This window comes from Argiope bruennichi, chromosome 4 (assembly GCF_947563725.1).
Source record: "Argiope bruennichi chromosome 4, qqArgBrue1.1, whole genome shotgun sequence".
Classification (NCBI taxonomy): domain Eukaryota; kingdom Metazoa; phylum Arthropoda; class Arachnida; order Araneae; family Araneidae; genus Argiope; species Argiope bruennichi.
In genome coordinates, this window is record NC_079154.1 from 77510425 (window position 1) to 77531361 (window position 20937).

General features: G+C 30.2%; 1 protein-coding gene across 1 annotated transcript in view; it reads right to left on the reverse strand.

The window, feature by feature from the left end:
* Positions 1 to 1354: 1354 nt before the first annotated feature.
* Positions 1355 to 20937, reverse strand: part of LOC129967074 (uncharacterized) — a 141560-nt gene continuing 121977 nt past the window's right edge. Inside the window, exon 3 of the mRNA XM_056081736.1 lies at positions 1355 to 3798. Within this exon, the coding sequence (XP_055937711.1) occupies positions 3010 to 3798 (789 nt within the window). The 3' untranslated portion in view covers positions 1355 to 3009. The remainder of the gene's footprint in view (positions 3799 to 20937) is intronic.

The window sequence follows — 20937 nt, forward strand, 5'->3', positions numbered from 1 at the left end:
TCAAATCTATGCATTCTAAAGACTAGCAGTTGAAATGAGAAATTCACAACCATGATACTAAATAGCATTAATTTGATTAATTGAATGTCTGTTCGAAATATTAAGTCTAATTTTGACTTTTTTTTTAACATTACGAAATGAGTACCGCAGTACAGGGAAGTCATTATTTCGGGCGGACAAGTTATCAAACAAAGCTACTGAACATGTATTTTTTTTTTTTTTTTTACTTCTTCTTCTAAAAAATTTCAAAAAAAAAAAAGCCTTAAAAATTGAAGCTAAAAATGTCAATCGCTTTAATACATCTATTTTAATATCTATTGCAGGTGCTGAAATATATATACGAACAACTTAATATTTTAATGATAACAAAAAAATTCTTTAAAATATAATAGAAATCCTTTATAATTAACAAAAAACATTTATAGTTAATAAGCAAAATCGAAGATTTATAATTAAAAAAAAACGCGATGGTCTGGAAACATAATTTAAGCTTTTAGAAAAGTATTAAAGATGTATTTAGAATAATTTAACATTCATTGTTCATTTCAATATCTTGAATTCGGATGATTTTACCTCGCTAAGGAGGGTGACGAGGAAGGATGAATGCATTTCCGGAATTCTTTGTCATTCTTTAACCTTGATTTCTGCACCATTAGATATTTTTTCGCTCAGTTTTTGTTTTTCCTACCTTCTTACGTGTATGTGAATGTCTTGACACTTCTGATCATATTATTATATTTTAATTCAAAATTGCAAATTGATAGCTTATATGGCTAGTTCAAGTGGAAAAAGTAATGGCACAAAGAATATTTTATATAATATCATTAAATGAGACTGAAATCATCTACCGTTGTTCATTTCAAAATGTATAAAAAATTCAGTGACGAATAAAAAATTGTTTTAATATTATTTTGTAAAAAAATAAATTATCAAATTTTAAGAACAGGAATCTTCTATTTATTCTTCATAATTTAATGCTTAGTCATTTTACAGTAAATAAAAATTGTTCTAAAGTATTTTATTGCGAATTAGAATCTTTTTCCTATAATACTTCTAATTAATTGCAATTTTTTTGGCTTTTAAATCAGAAAATAACCCGAATAACAATCCTCTCATCCCTATTTTGACTAAGTAAACGAATCCTGAAGCATGCATAAAAGCGGGTTTTTCGAATCCATGAATGAACAGCACAAGATCATATATCACTATTATAAAAATAAAATTTCGATTACGAATAACAAATAAAAAAATATATAAATGAATAAATTAAAAATAAAATGGACAAATTAAAATCAGAACAACAGGGATTCATATTGCACAAAATGAATTTTATTTTCATGAATGTGTATTTATGAGACATAAACAGATGATTCAGGGAAAAACTGTGACACTTTTTACATAATTCACAATTGAGATTTATCGTTCAAGAATCATACTAAGAAGAAAGCAAGAACCGACTTGTGTCTCTGATGAAGATCATAGTACTATGAAGCTAAGAAGCTCGTTATTTATAATAACTCTGAAGCACAAAATGTATGCAGGACAAAAAACGATTTAAAAAAATCAAGTTTATTTTGATGATTTTTACTACGGCAGTATAGTAGTTGAAGTTAGTAGTCAATTTAAAAAATCAGTATATTTCCAATAGCTCGACAGTAATTGTTGCCAAGCATACAGATTGGCGAGAAATGTAATTTTTCTATTAGCGCTGAAGAAGCCGAAATGTAAGCCCGGTTGCAATATCCGCAATGGGTTAGAAGAAAAATTGCACCAGTGTATAATTGCTAAATTTGGCTTATTTTAGATACTGTCAATCTAGTGAAAATATGCAAAAAATTCTGTAATAGAATGAATGAGATTGAGTAGAATGAAAGAATTACTTAGTAAAATTCTAATCAGGTTTTAACGAATCAAAATATTATCATTCACAAGCTATATAAATCAGAATGTAAGAGTCGGGGAGCAATGTAAATTTTGTACCCATTTCACTTTTGAAATTTATTTTTAGGAAAATGCGTAATGAAAAAGGTATAAACAGCTATCTATTAATCAAATTTGATCTTAATATAACGAGAAGTAATCAGATTTTATCAATTTTATATTAAGAGCCATTTGTTGTATTGAAATTACTATTTCAGTGAGAAAGCTTTTGAATACATTATTAACTAGGTATATCAATTCTCTGCTTTAATATAAAGCTACATTAAAGATTTGATTCCTCACATTCTATAAATTGTTTCATGGAGTAGTATTTGCAAATAAAATTTATTGGCATAACATGAAAGAACCATTCAACAAATAAGCAGAAAAGGGATTTAAATAATTATTTGTGCTTCATGGATATTTTACTAAAAAGTAGTGAGTTTCTTAAAGCACAATTCATGCGAGAGACATTAAAGTTAAATCACATTATAAGTAAAATTTTATCAACATTAAGAGGCATTTCTAACAGTACTATAATCTCTGAAGTGGCTTTATGGCAAGAAACATACAGACTTCACAACCTCTAGAGTAATCAGAAGATCAGAATTTGTAAATACCAGACAATAAATTCAGTTTCACTTCGATTTACAAAGTCATGTTTGGATTCATACCATTATCCAGAAATGTCATAGATATATTTTACTCTGAAGCATTAAAGACACTTTGTCACAATCGTCTTTTTTTCCAGTTTGAATGATTTATAACGAAATTAACATCCAGGTGTCTTTGCTTCATTTAATAAATAAATTACCCTGTATTTTTGAAGGAAGACTCCAGATAGTCTTAAAGTGATATTTACAATTTAGTCACCGGTGGTTTGGCGAAGTGAAATGTGAAACAGTTTCACACACCTGAAATATTACAGTATGAAAGAAACCACTCTCTGTTCACTTTAAAGCATACAACTGATTAATTTGAAGACTTTTTGCTCATTTTCTAGAACAGTTAGATATCTCCATGCTTCCGTTCTAAGAAAGCTCAGGTTAGAGCGATTAATGTTTTCTCCTAGAAACGGAAAACAAACCGTCAGTGATTGCTGGACAGTTCCGGTTCCGTTCCTTCTTGACTGTTCATTGGACATCCTTGCATGTGCAAAGATGTTTCAACATCGAGTGTTTTGACGTTAGATCTCATATCGGATTCTGGATATGATGACGAAGTATTGATGGCAGCATCGACACTAACCACACTGTTGGAATAGCATGGGCCATTATATTGAGAATGCTGAATGTGGTTAGATTCAGTGTTATCCACTGAACTGTCACCTGCAACGCCATTTTCCATTGAAGATGGAGACGAAGACCTTCCCCAGCAAAACACATCTGAAGCTCGACTATCAGAATCGACGCCATTTTCAACAATCGACAAAGGAGGCGTCATGGTATTGATGGGTACCATACCAGCAGACGTCGGTGGAGTTGAAGAGGATATGTCTGAAGACGTATTGCTGCAAGCAACATCACCAGATGTAGGTGATATTTTTGAAACAAGTCCAGGAGATACTGGTAGCACAGACTGATCTGTGTTAGGTATATTATTGTTGTGCTCGGTCACTACAGGTTTCGGGACTAAATCGCCATTGGCTGTATATACAGATGCAGGGCCGTTGAGGACTTGTCGCTGCGGTTGAGGTACAGCTCCAACTGTGGCTCCTGGGGCAGCACCATTAACGGTTGTTACTGTAGCTTTACTCTTGGATGATTTTTTCGCTGTTTGGGATTTTTCACCGCTCGATTTCAGTTCCGCAGCCTCAGCATTCGATACATTGTCCTGCTTCTTCCACTTCGTCCTTCGATTTTGGAACCATATTTTTACCTGAAACAAGAAAGAAATTTTACAGTTACGTAACCATCAAAAGTCAATTTTAAGAAAGCTTGATCGTTTCCTATACAATATATGAAATAATTCTACAATTATCGCCAAATAAAATTTCAAAACAATGGTAAATCTTACAGTTACCAATACTGCAAATTTCTATAATAATACAAGTTACTACAATTACTGCATATTTTTTTTTTGCCAAATATATCAGCCATTTCCAAGATATATTTAAATTTGGAAAAGACACTCTTCTTAGAAAGAATTTGGAAAAAAACACTTTTATGAAATATAAGTTGCCATGCTTAGAAATCCTCACTGCATAATATGAGCTCCAGAAAAGTGGCGAAAGATAACTTGTTTGATAGAAAAAAAAACCAATAAAAAAAATGCCTGAATGCTTTTTATATTTTTAACTTAATATTTAAATTCAGGAGCCGTTTTTAACAAACTAATTAATATGAAACTATACGGTAACTTATTGTCTGATGAATTCGATTTTTATAAGTGAGTAAGGTTCGTAACAATGAATTGAAACAACATAACTTCCTACCCGAAATGGTATGAAAAATTAATATGCATTTCTATCTATGAATTACCGAAATGTTTATTGGCTTCACAGAATGAAATGTTTAATCCCTTAACTGTCTTTTGTCCCTGCTATCTAATTAGATTACACCTTCCGTTTCGGAATTGTGCTGTCCTACTGATTCAACTAAGAATCCATACAGGTGTGTGTGTGTGTGTAATTTTTGCATCAGATTATAGCAAAGCTGAATGATTTAATTGTCACTTTCAGTTAGAGAAGCAATAATTTGATCCACATATAAAACACAAGCGGGCGGCACTTAAGCATATTTTAAAACTAATATAGGATGATAGATATGTTTTACTAATCGCTAGTTTACTATTAGTTTTAATAACTTTCAGATATGAAAGATCAGAAATGGGGAAAAATCTACCAGTTCATACATTTTCCATATTTATAAAATCTCAATAAACAATAGAAATGTATTAATGTTATTTTTTGTTAAAATAATTGTTTGTACACCCAAGTCAATGCGAAAGATTTTTCCAAGTTTAAACTAAACTCCAGAGTTTTTTTAAAATACGACCTTGATGCATTCTCTTTCTTAATAGTTTACAATAAAGAGTAATCATAAGGAAATATTGAATCTAGAAGCAGTGAAGAACTTCCGGGAGTTCCATTACTAAATCTTGATATAACTGGAAAATAACCAACTTTTTATCAGAATATAATGTCACTCACGAAAAATAATATATTGTAACGTTTCAACTTGCAGCACATAATAATATATTCAGTTATAATATCAAACATATTCACAGTGCATAACAGATGATAATTGTAATGTCACTCAAATGACGGTAAAACGTTTATGAATATCTAACCCAGAAGTAAGAGAAATTATGTCGAAACTGGATGTCTGACGTAGTGTTGATAATATTATTTCAAAAGATTTTGATGATAATAATTCAAAAACATAGAACAACATTAGAGAGTTGTAAAATTTCATATGCTACCCTCAAAGCGAAACGTAAATTAAAAGTTGTTGACAGAATTTAAATTCACAATCGTGCTTAACACTTGAAATCCATGATCCTGCTGGTGATTTAATTGCATTCTTTTTGTCATAGAAGACTACTACAATCCCTTGCGTTGATGCATACTGCTCTCTTACTTATATAGTTTTTCAACCTTTTATTACCTTCGATTCTAGAATGAAAATTATTCGCTTACCCGAATCTGAGTATAATATACTGAATAATGTTATACAATGTTCAGAAAAATTCTTTCTGAACATTGTATAACATTATTCAGGGGATAATATCATCGGAGCAAATTTTACATTTTTACGATTTTAAGCCGATCATATTTAAACGGTAGATTTCGCGTGATCATTATATGAGAGTCTAATTACCAAACTCGAAATTTATTTCCGTGAAACGTGAAATTTCAACGTTTCGCGCTACTCCAGAACACTTTCCAACTTTATTATTATAACATGATTTTCCAGGTGCGAAAATTAAACAGGTTGAAAAGCTAATTACAGAAAATTTAAAACTCCACCGTTGTAACATAAGCACATCTATAATCATTTACGACAGCTAAAATTCGAACATCGAAAACAATTTAGGAGGCACGTGTTTGAAATATGAGACGTCCGGGTTTTGTTTCGAAGCGAACACTTAAACTCCATTAATGAGCGGGAACGTTTGGCGGGTTCAAAAAGGTCGATTTCCAGCGCCACCCATCGGTAATCGTGTAAAACGCCTTCTAATATCCCGCCCGCCATTAATCAAGAAATGGAAGATAATAAACTGCCTTCATAACGTCACTTTCAACGCTAAATGGGGAGCGGGAATTGCTTCAAATGGTAGATTAAAACTTACTTAGGCAGCAGGATAGTTTAGCTGATGTAATGAACTCACATTGCTCTTTTAATATGCTCGTTTACCGCCGAACGATCGACGTGGTAGGCGCCATGTTAGGCCCAAATTAAAATGGCGTATCAATTTTATTTATACTTTGTAATTTCCTTATCGAGCTAGTCAGCAGAATGTAAGAGGCAAGGAAAACGTTATTAAACGTGAAGTGGCCGCAGATATGGGTACAGTTATGTACTTTTTTCCTCTTTTGCACTGAAGGAGCCAATGACGCCACGTCAAGCTATTAAGGTACTTCTCAATCTTCGACACGGGATGAACGATGAATTCGGTTACCCCCACTCCGAGGCTTTTAACGTTTCGCTAATTAAACGTCTATTTTTAAATTAAGAGGGCGTTACATTTATTTTAAAATGGTTGATTTTGTTGAAAGAAACTGTTTTTAACGGTAAAAACCTTCAATAAATATTCTTAAATTCAATTTACTACTTTGGCATGATGATTTGTAGACACAATGCTTCAGAAATTTGGAAAATTGTTTAAACGAACGAAGATGTAAAGATGCTGTTTGCACCGGACGTATAGAAATAAAAACAGATTTTTTTTCTTCCTAAACCATGAAATCTCCATTTATTTGAAGCGTAGTTCAACAATTCAAACCATCAAATAAGTTTGCAACTGCCAGCAATATTGGATAAGAAACTGGGACCGAGTTTAAATGTTTAAAGTTACGTTCTGATTCCATGAGTTTAGCTGTAGTAAGGAACTACATTATTAGTAGTATTAAAGCGAATGCACACATACACTAAAAAAAAGCAGAAATAAAAATGAATTTTTTAAGTCACAGAGCCTCTACTCATTTATAGCATAGTTTATGGTTCATTCTGATGTTTTTGCAGTTGTGAGCAATAATGGAAAAGAAATTGGTCTAGAGCCATATTTGCGGAAGTAATGTAACATTATATTATTGCAAAAAATGGGGAAAAAAATCTTGCAACAAAAACGTATCAGTCGTTGTTGGTCATTTATGGTGATTATACCCCTTCGAATAAAATAATGATAAACGATAAAACAAATACAAAAAAATAAATCTGGAAACAATGAAAACATCAAAAGTGAACGATTCAATTTGAAGATAAAAATGGTGACCGATACAAACAACAACTGCTCCATTTGAATGAAGCACTGACGGAAAACCGTCCATAATACGGCAAAAGACATCATATGGTTGTTTTCCAACACGACAATGCTCATCAACATGTTGCCAAATCACTGAAAGAAACTTTAGAATAACTTCGCTGAGATGTGCTGCCCCACCCACCGCATTCATCAAATGCTGCTTCTTCAGACTGCTATCAGTTTCGCTCCACGTTAAGTGCCCTTTCTGAAAAGAAGGTTCCATTTCCACCTAGATATCACACACTGGCTTGATAACTGGATTGCATCTAAACAACCAGACATCTTTCTTCGCGGAAAATGTTGGTTGCCCGAAAGATGGGTAATTGTTGAAATTTCTGAGGGAAAATGGTTTGAACAAATAGGCCTTTAGTATAACAAACAAGTGTATCTTTCAAATTATAGAAGGAAGGTGTCATATTTAGAACGCTATAAGTATCCTATCAGATCTGCTTTCATTGGACATTCACCATGGGCCAATTTTGAAAGTTGTCATTACAAATAAGATATTCCCCGAAGTGGGAAAGATAACAAAAAGGAAAAGGTGTTCAACAGCAATAGGAATATATATATATATATATATATATATTATTCTGATATATATTTACTCTCTTTTATCCTCTGTTTTCGAAATCAAGGGTCAATTTTTTTACCCATAGCAATATTTTGCAAAGAGAAATGAAATTTAAAGATTGAAATAATAATAAATTTTTTCTCTATCAATATGCGTTTTAACAACTACTTTTGGGCAAAAGTTTCTATGGAACAGAAATATTTGAAGAATGTGCTCAAGACAAATGAAGTTTATTTAAAATAATTTTATTGATTTCTTTTCAAAATTCTCGTATTTAGAATTTTAAATGCGTGAATCGTATGTAGCCCAATTTCATAACAAGCTATATAAGCCATGCTAAAAGGCGCCACAGTAAAAATAACTGTACATATCACTGTAGACATTCAACTGTATTTGTCAGATGGTATAATCATGACGTGTGACGTGTGATGTAATCATTTCTTTCTTTCACAAAATAAATTTTAAGATTGCAAAATTAAATAGACTAGGTGCAATTTGGAGCTAATTTTTTATCATGAATTTATTTCATTTTTGAATACCACCTGAAATGAACTGAAAAAGAGATATTTCCCAAGAATGTTTTAAAATAAATGAAATTATTTTTTTATAAAGATAAAGTAATATTACAGGTAATGAAAAAGAATTCAATAAATTATTAAATCATACAATTGAAAAAAAAAGACTTTTTTTTGAAGAACAAAATCATAGTTTAGAATAAATAATTTACGTGTAGAAACAAATTAAGCTAAAATTAAAAATAAGTTCTTTAACTTTAAAGAAAGCTGCGGTATTATATCAATATAAGTTGTTGGATTAAAAAAAAAGAAAAGAGGAGACTTAGTATGAAGGAAAAACGGAATATGAAAACGCAGAACTAAAAACATTATATCACCAAGAAAAAACTGACTTTAAAACCCAACATAATATTTATCTTTTCTTTTTTTAATCCGTGATTAAACATGGAAAAAAAATTTGTTCTTTCTACGATAAATCCTCATTTAAGTTTGAAAAAAAAATAAGTAAATATTAGCAGAATAACTTAAGGGCGAATAAAAAAAATGTGTTATTAAGAGATGATTAGAAGTAAAGCCAAAAAAAAAAAAAAAGTAAAAAATAATAATTATCAGCGATATTCAGGTCTGTAATCTGGCAACAGAATATTGAACGCTATGACATTTAAAAGGAAAACTTTCCGAAAAGAAAGTTAAGCAGAAATGTTAATCAACTTGAAATGAAATAAACTTAATAGAAATTCACTTAAAACTGTTCAAATGTTCATGAATGTTCTATAAATGTTGGTTTGATATATAGTATATAAACCTACTTTATTCTGCTTTCTGTAGAATGAATAAAATTAATTCTTTTCTGATGAAAATGGCGAATTTTGGAACACATTTCTCTAGCTTATACTTATATCTGTTTATTCATTTTTAAGTTTTCAGAGATCAGCAATTCAGAATGAAAAAACAACGTATGCAAAATCCGCACTACTCAAAACTTTTGGAAATAACCCACTAAAATACATTTATAAATAGGAACCAGCAGGAATGGTTTTATCCAAACTTTCACGTGTACTCTCTAATAAAGGTGCTATTCCAGAGAACGCCTTGCATAGCTGTGGCATACAATAGTTACGAATTAAGCGTGAATTTAGCATTTTTATAAATGTAACATGTAATTCTTGGCGAGTTTTTTGGCGAATAATCCTAAGCATACGGTTATGTCCTTCTGAAAATCGAATATGTGTTTTAGGCGCGTTTTTTTTTTTAATTGTTGAACTGAATGAAACAAAAATTTGACACAACATACACTTGCAGTCACAAAATCTCATACCAAATTTGATATATTGAAGTCACAGCATTTTTGAGTTGTCGTGTTTATATGTTTCTGAAAGTACAGTAGAGTTCTATATATTTCTAAAAGCAGAAATGGTTTACAGCTCTATATAATTCTAAAAGTAGAAATTATTTACAGTTCTATACATTTCTAAAAGCAGAAATGGTTTACAGTTCTATATATTTCTAAAAGCAGAAATGGTTTACAGTTCTATATAATTTTAAAAGCTGAAATGGTTTGCAGTTCTATACACTTTTAAAAGCAGAAATGGTTTATAGTTCTAAATAATTCTAAAAGCAGAAATGGTTTACAATTCTATACATTTCTAAAAGCAGAAATGGTTTACAGTTCTATACATTTCTAAAAGCAGAAATGCTTTACAATTCTATACATTTCTAAAAGCAGAAATGGTTTACAGTTTTATATATTTCTAAAAGTACAGTAATGTCAGTCAACCAAATGTTAGATTTGGCTCAAAATTTGATAGATATCTACACTGTATATATAAATTCCTTGTACTGAATTTTATCAGTCTATCTCTCTTCGTTTTGTAGTTTATTAAATTATATTCGAATAAATAAACAGACAGACTTCCTCTAAACGGATTTTTTTTTCAAAATTTGATAGAAATCAGTAAATTATTACAAAGATCGTATTATAGATTTAATCAGTCCTAATCCAAAGCGCTTATGAGTTATCTTTGTCATTGACAAATAGGTAGACTAATGGACATTTTCCAAAAATGTGTTTTCCGAAATCAGGAAGGTCTCAAAAGTGGAGATTTGTTAAAAACTCGAGTTCGTCTTTTTTGACAATTACAATACTTTCTCTATATGTATTACGAATGCGAGGAAGTAAAAAGGTAAATTATCATAATATCACTAATTTAGTAATTATTAATCAATGGCGGATTTAGGCAGTGGCCCTAGGCAGAGCACATTATGAGACTTCTATTTAAAAAAGACGATTAATTTTTATTTTCGAATAATATTTTTTTAATTTTATCAACTTTATGTACATGTATTTTTTAGTTAGCTATTATAAATCAAAAATTCCAGGCCTTCATGTTTGTGCAGGACAATAATGAAAAAGATTTTTAGTTTTATAAATATTCTAAGTGATTTTAAGGAAATATAAAGGAATCAACAATTAAACGTGATAAAGTGTTGATATTATCCTAATATTTTATCATATACAGACTTTATATTTTTTTTACAAACTTATTTATTTGGTAGCTAGGAAAATATTGTGTAGCTCTTCCCAGCCTAGCAGATTTAGACAGATATCTATTTTGCCTAGGTGGAAATCCATCACTAGTACTAATCACTCATTATTTATATGCTTAAGTTAATCTCTCCAGTTAAGAAAAAATAAACAAGTTAATAAAAATTCAATAAAAAGTTAAATTACAAGTTAATAAAAGAAAAATCTTTATGATTTAAACGACAATAATAGTTCACAAATACACAATGAAATTAAATTCCTTCCGTTTGAGCTATAGTAAAATTCATAATTATTAATATATAAAGAGTGTATAAAATGCATCAAGTTCGAAGAAATCAGCATTTGTTCGCCGGCTTCCTGGCACAAGAGTAGCGTGTCTTCCCCGTGATCTGGGCGTCCTGGTTTGGGTATGGTTGTAATTCTTCTGTATTCTGTCTGTGAGGTGAGGCTTGTAAAGTGCCATAAGTTACAACAACACAATAACAGCATTTGTTCAGGCACTACTTGAATGAGCAAAAATATTTTTTGCAGAATAAACTTTGGTATAAATACAAGGCAATAGACAAAATACTTTGGTGAAAAACTCTAAAATACATTGAGAAACATAAATCTGGGAATTGGAGAATTACCGTCTAAATATTGTTTGAGAAATTTAACAAATGATACCACAGTTAGAATTTGCCGTTTCTCAGTTAAATTAGTAAAAAAAAAAGATCGTAAAATAATGTTCATTAAGTAAAGTTGTTATTAATTGTGTGATAATAATTAATTCTACCGAATCTTTTTGAGTATTTAAAATAAAATGATGTATTTCAAGATTACAAATACATATGAGGATTCATGTATGGTGACAATAAAAAAAGTCTCTGGTAAAGAAAAAAAATCTCAAAAATCTAAATAAATATTACTTTTTATATTTACGAATAAAGATAAACAAGAGATCTATTACATTTTAATTAATGAAATCTATATTTACTACTACACATTTATACATATAGTTCGTTCAACACAAGCTGAATTTATTCTTTCATTACTATTATTCCATTTAAGTGAAAACTTTTAGATAGGTGATAACGTTTAGCAGTCGCGTTTTTAATTTCTAGTATAGAAAGTATAGTATCCGGAAAAAAAATTCGAACTCGAGATTTTGACCAATCTTCACTTTTTAAATATCCCTGAGTTTGAAAAACACATTTTTGTAAAATGTCCGATACCTATCAAATTTTGCGCCAAATCTAACAGTGGTTTGACCGTCTGTCTCTCTGTACCTTCAGAAATATGTAAACGCGGTTATTCAAAAACGTAGTGACTTAAATACAACAAATTTGGTAGGGAATTTTGTAGCTACAAGTGTAATTTTATGTCAAATTTTTATTTCAATCGGTTAGGAAACATGTGCCTAAAACACAAATTAGGTACTATTTACGTATTCCAGAGATTAATCACTAAATAACTCGTCATGGATGGCATGACAGATTCAGTAAAAATGCTAAATTCCTGCCAAAAGTTAAAATTTCGTAACTATTGTAAGTCAATGCGATGTAAGCTGTTCTCTGAGATAATATCTTTATTATAGAAAATTCGAGAAAGTTTTGAGAAAACCACTCCCGCTGATTTACAGGCACTTATTAGCATAAGAAAAAGAGCACTGTAATTAAAAATAAAAAGCAAAATCACGATGCTATAAATTAGGAAAGAAAAAAAATTATGTACTCATTAAACTGCAGCAAATATGCTTTTATGTTTTATCCCTATACTTGAACTTACATTGAAGGCAAATACTGATTTCTGAATTACAAAAAACACACCAAATAGCATTCCTTTCCCTTTTTTTTTTATTGCCATCGATAAACTACTAACCAAAACAACATCGTGTCTGGATACAATAATTAAAACATTCCAGAAAGAAGAAGTAAATCGAAAGGCTTAAAACCAGCGTACGTGCGTTAAAACATGCTTTAATTCTAAAAGACGATATGTTTATCACTTAAAACATCACCATACACTATATATATCTCAGTGTCTCTACAGCAGAAACCTCAACGTTTATTTACCCAAGTGTATCAGCGTGAAAATTATTTTACCCATCATTTCTACTGCGAGCTTTAAACTTCTCATCTTAAACCACGTTCCAAAAGTGCTAATGTCCGAAACGGACATATTTAGAACATCATATTTCGTTGGTAAGTAAAAATACGAATGAGAGAGCGAAACCGAGATATTCCCTCTCTTATTTATAGAAGCTTTCGACGGAGAAAATATCGCGATTCTTCAGTCCTTGGCAGAAATCGCGGCGAGGAGACCCCATTTGTTATTGTGTCTTGTCACAAGCCGTCAATAGAACAAGGCTTGACGCTAACTGCAATTAATGCGCGAACAGACATAGCGGAGCAAGTGGTCCATGCACGTCACACTCAGTCTTCCCTTTAGTGCTTTTTAACTCCAGTATTTATAGCCCGCTAGTTACCTAAAAGACGGTGTTTTGCTCTTTGCACAGCTTCAGTCTTTGTGTCGACGCTTTTGATAGCCAGCTAAATGGATGAGGATAGTCTTTTTTCTTCTGGTTCCCCCCCAAGTCTTCATACTAGCTCTGTTCTTCAATCTCTTCATTTTTTCGACTCGTATTTCTTCTTCTTCTTCTCCGACTCAAACGTTTTCGTCTTCCTTGCCATGTTTTTTTTATTTATTTCTTTTTATTTTATTTTATTTCTTCTGCTTTTGCGCGTTAATTTCTTACGGTAGCTCTTCTGAAATGTTTTCGCTTCACGGTTAGTTGATAGTCAGGCAGGCCAAGCGAGGGAGGAAGAAGTATCAGAAGGGAAACATTAATTAGGGTTCATTTACGTCGAGAGAGAAGCCGAAGAAATGCGATTCTGTTTTACTTCGTCGAGCTTTTTTGAAACGCTTTGACAAGACGGTTAGCTGCATCGCGATTTTGGCCTGGAATTAAGTGGGGGGTTATTTATACTCAATGCCGTCCAAAAGACATTATAAATAGGTCAGGAATGCCGAATACGCTTCGCATTCTCTCTCTGGAACACTATCAGGATATATTAATAACATTTATACTCTTTTTATTGTTGATTATTAGATAAAAATCTTTATAAATTGTGCCAAGATATTGTTTTACTTAACGATATAAAGGTTTTTTTTTCTCTCCTATGGTTACTTTTTATTCGATAGTCTGGCTAAAAATATGTGTTCAAAGCTTGAAAATCTTCTACTAAATTCTGAATTATTCCAGAGAAAAAAAAGAATAGAAATGCTTAAAATTATACGTAATGTTATTTAGCAGAATAGTTCGATGGAGATTGATTTTCATTTGTTATTACAATTTCGGGTTTTTTTGAAAACATCACTTCAGGAAAGATAAAAATCTTTTCAAATTGGGCCATGATATTGCTTTACTTAACGTATTAAAAGTTTTTTTTTCTATAGTTACTTTTTATTCGATAGTTAGGCTAAAAATATGTGTTCAAAGCTTGAAAATATTTTATTAAATTATGAATTATTCCATAAAAAATAGAATAGGAAGGCTTAAAATGAACCTTAGTGTTATTTAGCAGAATAGTCGATGGAGATTTATTTTCATTTGTTATTACAGTTTCGGGTTTTTTTAAAACTCACTTCAGTAAGGATAAAAATCTTTTCATATTGTGCCAAGATATCGTTTTACTTAACGTGTTAAAAGTTTTTTTTATGGTTACTTTTTTTTCTATAGTTTGGCTAAAAATATGTGTTCAGAGCTTGAAAGTCCTTTATTAAAATTTGATTGATTAAAGATTATTTTAGCAGAACAGTACACGATCAGATTGGGATTTATTTTCTTTCATTATTACAATTTTGATTTTTTTTATCACTTTAGGAAAGTAGCTTTAGAAATCTAACTGAAATGATGTAATAAGTTCCAGTAAAAAAAATTAAATCTAGAAACACATATTAAAATTTTGAATTTCGGTCACAAAGTACAAAAGCAAATAAATAAATAAAATAAAAATAATCTCTAAGGATTACAAGCGGAGGCTTTGTTATCTTTGAATTAGTTGAGTTGTGCAAAATAAAGAAATCACCACAAGTTTACTAAATAGTTAAAGAATGCTTTGAAATAGAATCTATATTAGAATCTTTAATTATAGACAAGATACAAAGGATGGATGCAACTTTTGTCTATAAGAATCTATGCTTTGGGTTTCTATAGTTACTGGAGAATATGAGGAAAGTTTTCGTAATAACTTCCTGTTTTGATTTATTTTCTACTCTTAAGGTTGTAAATTTACATATTTTTTAGGATTCAAAAATTGCTTTTTTTTCTAATATAACAAAAATAAATAATAAAATTTGTAAATAACAAAATTGCTTTTAGACTGCTTTTTTGCTTTTTTCCCCCATGGATTATGAATTCCATGGATTTTCATGAATTTTTTTATGGATTAGAAAAAGATATAATCGAGCTTTCAGATTTAAGTATTCAGAAATAAAATCATTCTTTTTTCTAGATTAAATATTAATTAGTACCAATTAGGAATTTGCAAAAATATTTTCAAATGTTGCATGAAAAAATATCAAGAATTGTAGAATTTTTCTCTTAAACTGGACAATGATGTCATCTGTTTCTTTTGAAAGAAAATCTCTTAATTGTCCCTAGCAAAAAACAGAAAAAAAAAAATTATCAATTAAATAAATTGTTTTGTAAAAATTAAAATGTTCTAACCCATTTTAAATTCAATAATAAATAAACTATAGCGTAGTTAAATACAGAATACGGATATATATATATTTTACAATACATTAAATTTTACTAAGGCTGGAGTATTTATTTCTAATTATCTTGGAATAAATTCTTTCTGAATGTTTGATATGAATTTTGAATATCAAGGAAATACAACTAATAGCTTTGATGCATGAAATATGAACTGCGTTTTCACAAATTATATTAAAGTAATATACAATGCTATAAACTCAGCAAAGTACATAAATCTAATTAATACAATATATAAAAATTCAATATTTAAATTAAATGTTTATCTCTGTATGTGTGTGCGTGCGTGCGCGTATGAAACGAATTTCGAGCAAAATTGCAATTTGGATATCGTGCTGATTGTATGTAAGTATCCAAGGGAGTTTTTGATCACAATTTTTAGTAATAAAATTTTTGTATCTTATAGAGAATAAAGGTGATCACACAATAAAAAAAATATTTCATAATAAATTATTTATTTCACATGTGTACAGTTAAATATCGTCTATTAAACAAAACAAAATAAAAAAAAAAGATAAATTTAAAAAATACTTTTAAAAGTCTATGTTATTCAACACGTTGTTTTTCAGGAATATAAATATTTGAATTATAGTTTTAAAAAACAAGTTTTATTCAGAGTATATAATTATTGCAAAATTTGCTCGTCTCAATCATTTAAATGAGAATCAAATATACCGTCTATAAAATGTATTATTGCCTTCGAGATATTGATTAAAAAGAAAAATTCAGCCGCCAGTTTTATTCAGAGAACATATACGCAAAAATAATTCATGAATTATTTAATTTTTAAATAAAACAAAACCTTTTTACATAAAAAAAAAACTAACAGGTTTACATTTTTAGACCTTTCACCTTTTTAGATGTTGTACAGACAAGAATATTAGACCATCAAGCGAATTCTGAAACGGCCCACGCATAATACGTTGGGATAATTAGCTTGTCTTGCATTAAAATGCATACGAAAGTATGAAATGGATTATCAGTTATATACTGATTGAAAAGGAACAAGCAGCTACCATTTTCATTAAGAGAGTACATATATACAGAAAAGAAATCGGTTATTCAATTATTAAATAAGCCAGAGGGAGTTCTCACCCAAAATCTTTCAGGTATACTACCTAATATACAAGTATATTATTAAATCATATGCTATTGATTAAAAATAGTTATGGAAATACTTGTCATAGTGCAATCTTGGAGATTACTCGTTGGGATGTGGTAAATACAAAAGTAGCAGAAAATCGAATGCCCATTTTTATCTTTTTTTTTCCTGGCCGACATTATAACTAAAATTTGGTAAAGAACTACAGTTGCGGTTATAAAGTCTATATCAGATGTAAATAGTTGCATTTTTGAGTTATCGTATTTACAAGCTCGTGAAAATTCAGATCGACACAAATGACCAACTTCTTAGCGGATTTGGCACTAAATTGGGTAATATCTATACTTTAAATATCTTCGGTTTGTAGTTATCATTTGTACTCAAACAACCAAACAGAGACAGACTTCCTCTGAAAAAGCTTAGTTCAAATTTTATCAGAAAACAGCAAACTAAATGGAGTAGAGACGATATGCTGATTGGTTTACAGATAGACATACGGGGGCTAGTTTAAATGATGTGCTTTTCGGACGCGGGGGAAATCTATAGAACGTCGGAATTCATCAAAGTATCAAACTCCAAATTTTTGACGATTGTAATATCTTTTCTTTGTATGCTTCGTATACAAGAAAGAAAAAACAAATGAAACATAATTTTTTTTAAAAATTCCAACAGTTCCACGTGATATTTTTCGGAAAAAACTGGCCTTTTAGAAGCTGCAAAGAAACTAATTACTAAAAGTGCTTTAGTGTACAAATCATGAAGTAAATTTCTAAATCGCGCAAGAGTAAAAGCATGCATTAATCTGCATACAAAAGTATGAAATGGATATGGAAGATAAATTAATTGAAAGAAGAAGAAAAAGGTCAACCACTAATTCACTGCAGAGAATACACGCAAAATTAATCAAACATTTAATGATTGAATAAAACAAATCGAATTTTTTAAAAAACTTAATAGTTTTCAATCTAATTTTTAGAATCAAAAACATGCGATAAACTATTCTAGTTTCTGCACTGAAACGAACAGCTAAAAGTGCTTTGGTGCATAAACCATGTAACAAATTTCGAAACCATAAATAAGTTGTTACAATAATTGCCACGGAATACATTAATCTGCATACAAAAGTATGAAATAGATATCGATTATGTATTAATTGAATAAAGAAGAAAAAACCAAACACTAATTCTCTACAGAGATACACAAGAAATTAATCTCACATTTAATGATTAAATAAAACAAATCGAATATAACAAAAAAAATCCAAAAATTTCTCATCTTTTAGAATCAAAAACGTGGCAACACACCATTCCAGACTCCACACTGAAACGAACAGCTAAAAGTGCTTTAGTACATAAACCACGGAGAAAATTTCGAAACCACGAATAAGATGTTGAGATAATTGCCACAGAATGCATTAATCTGCATACAAAAGTATGAAATGGGTATCAATGATATATTAATTGAATAAAAAGAAAACAGTCAGCCATTAATTCTCTACAGAGAATGTACATAAAATTAATCACACATTTAATAATTAAATAAAATAAATTGGATATAAAAAAAATCCAACAGTTTCCCATCATATTTTTTGAATCAAAAACGTACTATGTACCATTCTAGACTCTGCACTGAAACGAACAGCTAAAAGTGCTTTGGTACATAAACCACGGAGAAAATTTCGAAACCATGAATAAAATGTTGAGATAATTGCCACGGAATGCATTTATCTGCATACAAAAGTATGAAATGGGTATCAATGATATATTAATTGAATAAAAAGAAAACAGTCAGCCATTAATTCTCTACAGAGAATGTACATAAAATTAATCACACATTTAATAATTAAATAAAATAAATTGGATATAAAAAAAATCCAGCAGTTTCCCATCATATTTTTAGAATCAAAAACGTACTAGGTACCATTCTAGACTCTGCACTGAAACGAACAGCTAAAAGTGCTTTGGTAGATAAACAAATTTTGAAACCACGAATAAGATGTTGAGATAATTGCCACGGAATGCATTAATCTGCATACGAAAGTATGAAATGGAATATCGACGAAATCTCTACTCTCCAAGCGCTTGTGCTGACATTTTTGACGATCGCCAGACGAATATGAATGTTCACCGCTCCCTTTTATCGTTTGCGCTCCCTCAAACATACCCTGTCCGTGCCTGGAGCGGCGTTTCCCCGGAGCGTCTTTCAGTGGGGAGAACCAAATGGAGCACGATCGAATAATTCTGGTCAAACATTTATTCGACATGATAAATACAAATCATTTTATATAAATGTATGTTTCCGCCATTTGCGCTTTTAAAACCCTCCCCCCCCCATCGTACTTAAAATGGATAGCTGGAAGATTGATTATTTAGCATTTAGCCGGTGAGAATTTGATTCAAAGTGGTACATGGCGAAATCGGAATGAAATATACCATGATTAAAAAAGAAATAAATATTTTGTATATGTGGTAAAAGAAGTAAAAACCATCAACATTCAGCGGTTTATCTATAACATAACGCAAAAAATTTGGTACAGAACTTTAAAAATAAAATTGTCCTCTTAAACTAAAGTGATAATTTTTTTTTTATATATTTAACATAGAATATTCTAAATTAGAGGTAAAAGTGATTTAAACCTTCTACGGGTTTTTATCCAATGGAAATCTGGTGGACTCTTTTCTCCTTCAAACTTTCACAATCAGATATGTTTTTATATCGATCTTAATTTAATAAGTAATAATAAGGAATTAATTATATAAGTAATTTCAAAGCAGCAAATTTTGACAAAATAAAACAGAAAAATGCTTAATTGCCAGTTTCTTTCTAAAATATTGGTTTCAGTTTATGGTGTGTAAGACATGTACAAATGAAATTCAAAAGTAATCTTGTGCAGAATTAGTAAAAGAAATGATAAAACTTTTCTTAACACAATTTAAATCATAATTAATAATTGGATCGGACATCTTTTAAAGTTATAAAACATCACATTTTTTAGAATTATAATATAACGTAATATAAAACCTGGATTTGGTAATTAATTATGAATATTTCTATATAATGCTCCAAAATCTACTTAAACAATATTTGGTTTTAATTTGAATAAGTTCACTTGCACGATCTTTATAATTAAATAAAAGCATAAATTAAATAACTTTCAAAATACTTCAAAAAGTCTCAAGTGTTTGGGGGCTCTATGAATTTACCTATTTTGCCTATTTAAATAAGCCCGTTCTGGCTCTAGTTCCCATAACCTATAGTATACGCACGCTTGGAATAGGCGAAACTATGGTTCTTAATGCTGGAAAATTCAAATTAGTTTATAATGCAAAAATTTATAATATTTTGACAGAGAACTTGTGGAATGAGCATACTCATATTATGCATGACAAAGAGTGTGGTAAGTTTACCGCAGTTCCAATAACGAAATTACAATAATCTTCACTTCAATAAAAATTTATAAAACTAAGCACCATGAAGCAATGTTATGAATCACATTGGAACTGCAATCAGTTTGAATAGATGAATAGTTAACTCAATGAATAATTATTAGCTTTAATCATAAATTAATACGAAATTATTTCAGGGCTGTTTTTTATTTATTTTGACTTAAATAAATATTGTTATAAATTGTAAAATCAAAAATAAAACTACCAAGTGATATTATGATTATTCGAAGCAGTGAACACTTAAACTAAGTTTTCCATTTTATTAATAAAAGTTTCTCGAACAGAGGAATGGTTAAGGTAGAAGAGGAGGTGATGCGGCAGTAAGGGATACTCAAAAATAAAAAAAAATAAAAGTCAAGAAGAAATGGAGGCAAAAGAATCGGAACTATTGATCTAGATAGAGGATGGACAAAGGCAAGTTGTGAAAAAGACAAAAAAATCAAATCCGCCTCGGTTAATTCAAAGCATTGGGTAATTTTTGCTGTACAATATAATTAGCAACCCGCATTAGCATCACACATTATTAATAAATTTAATTTTAAATAAGAAGTAAGACATGCGATTGAAATGGATTGATAATGTCTTTGAAATCTTTGGTAATCAACTTCACTTT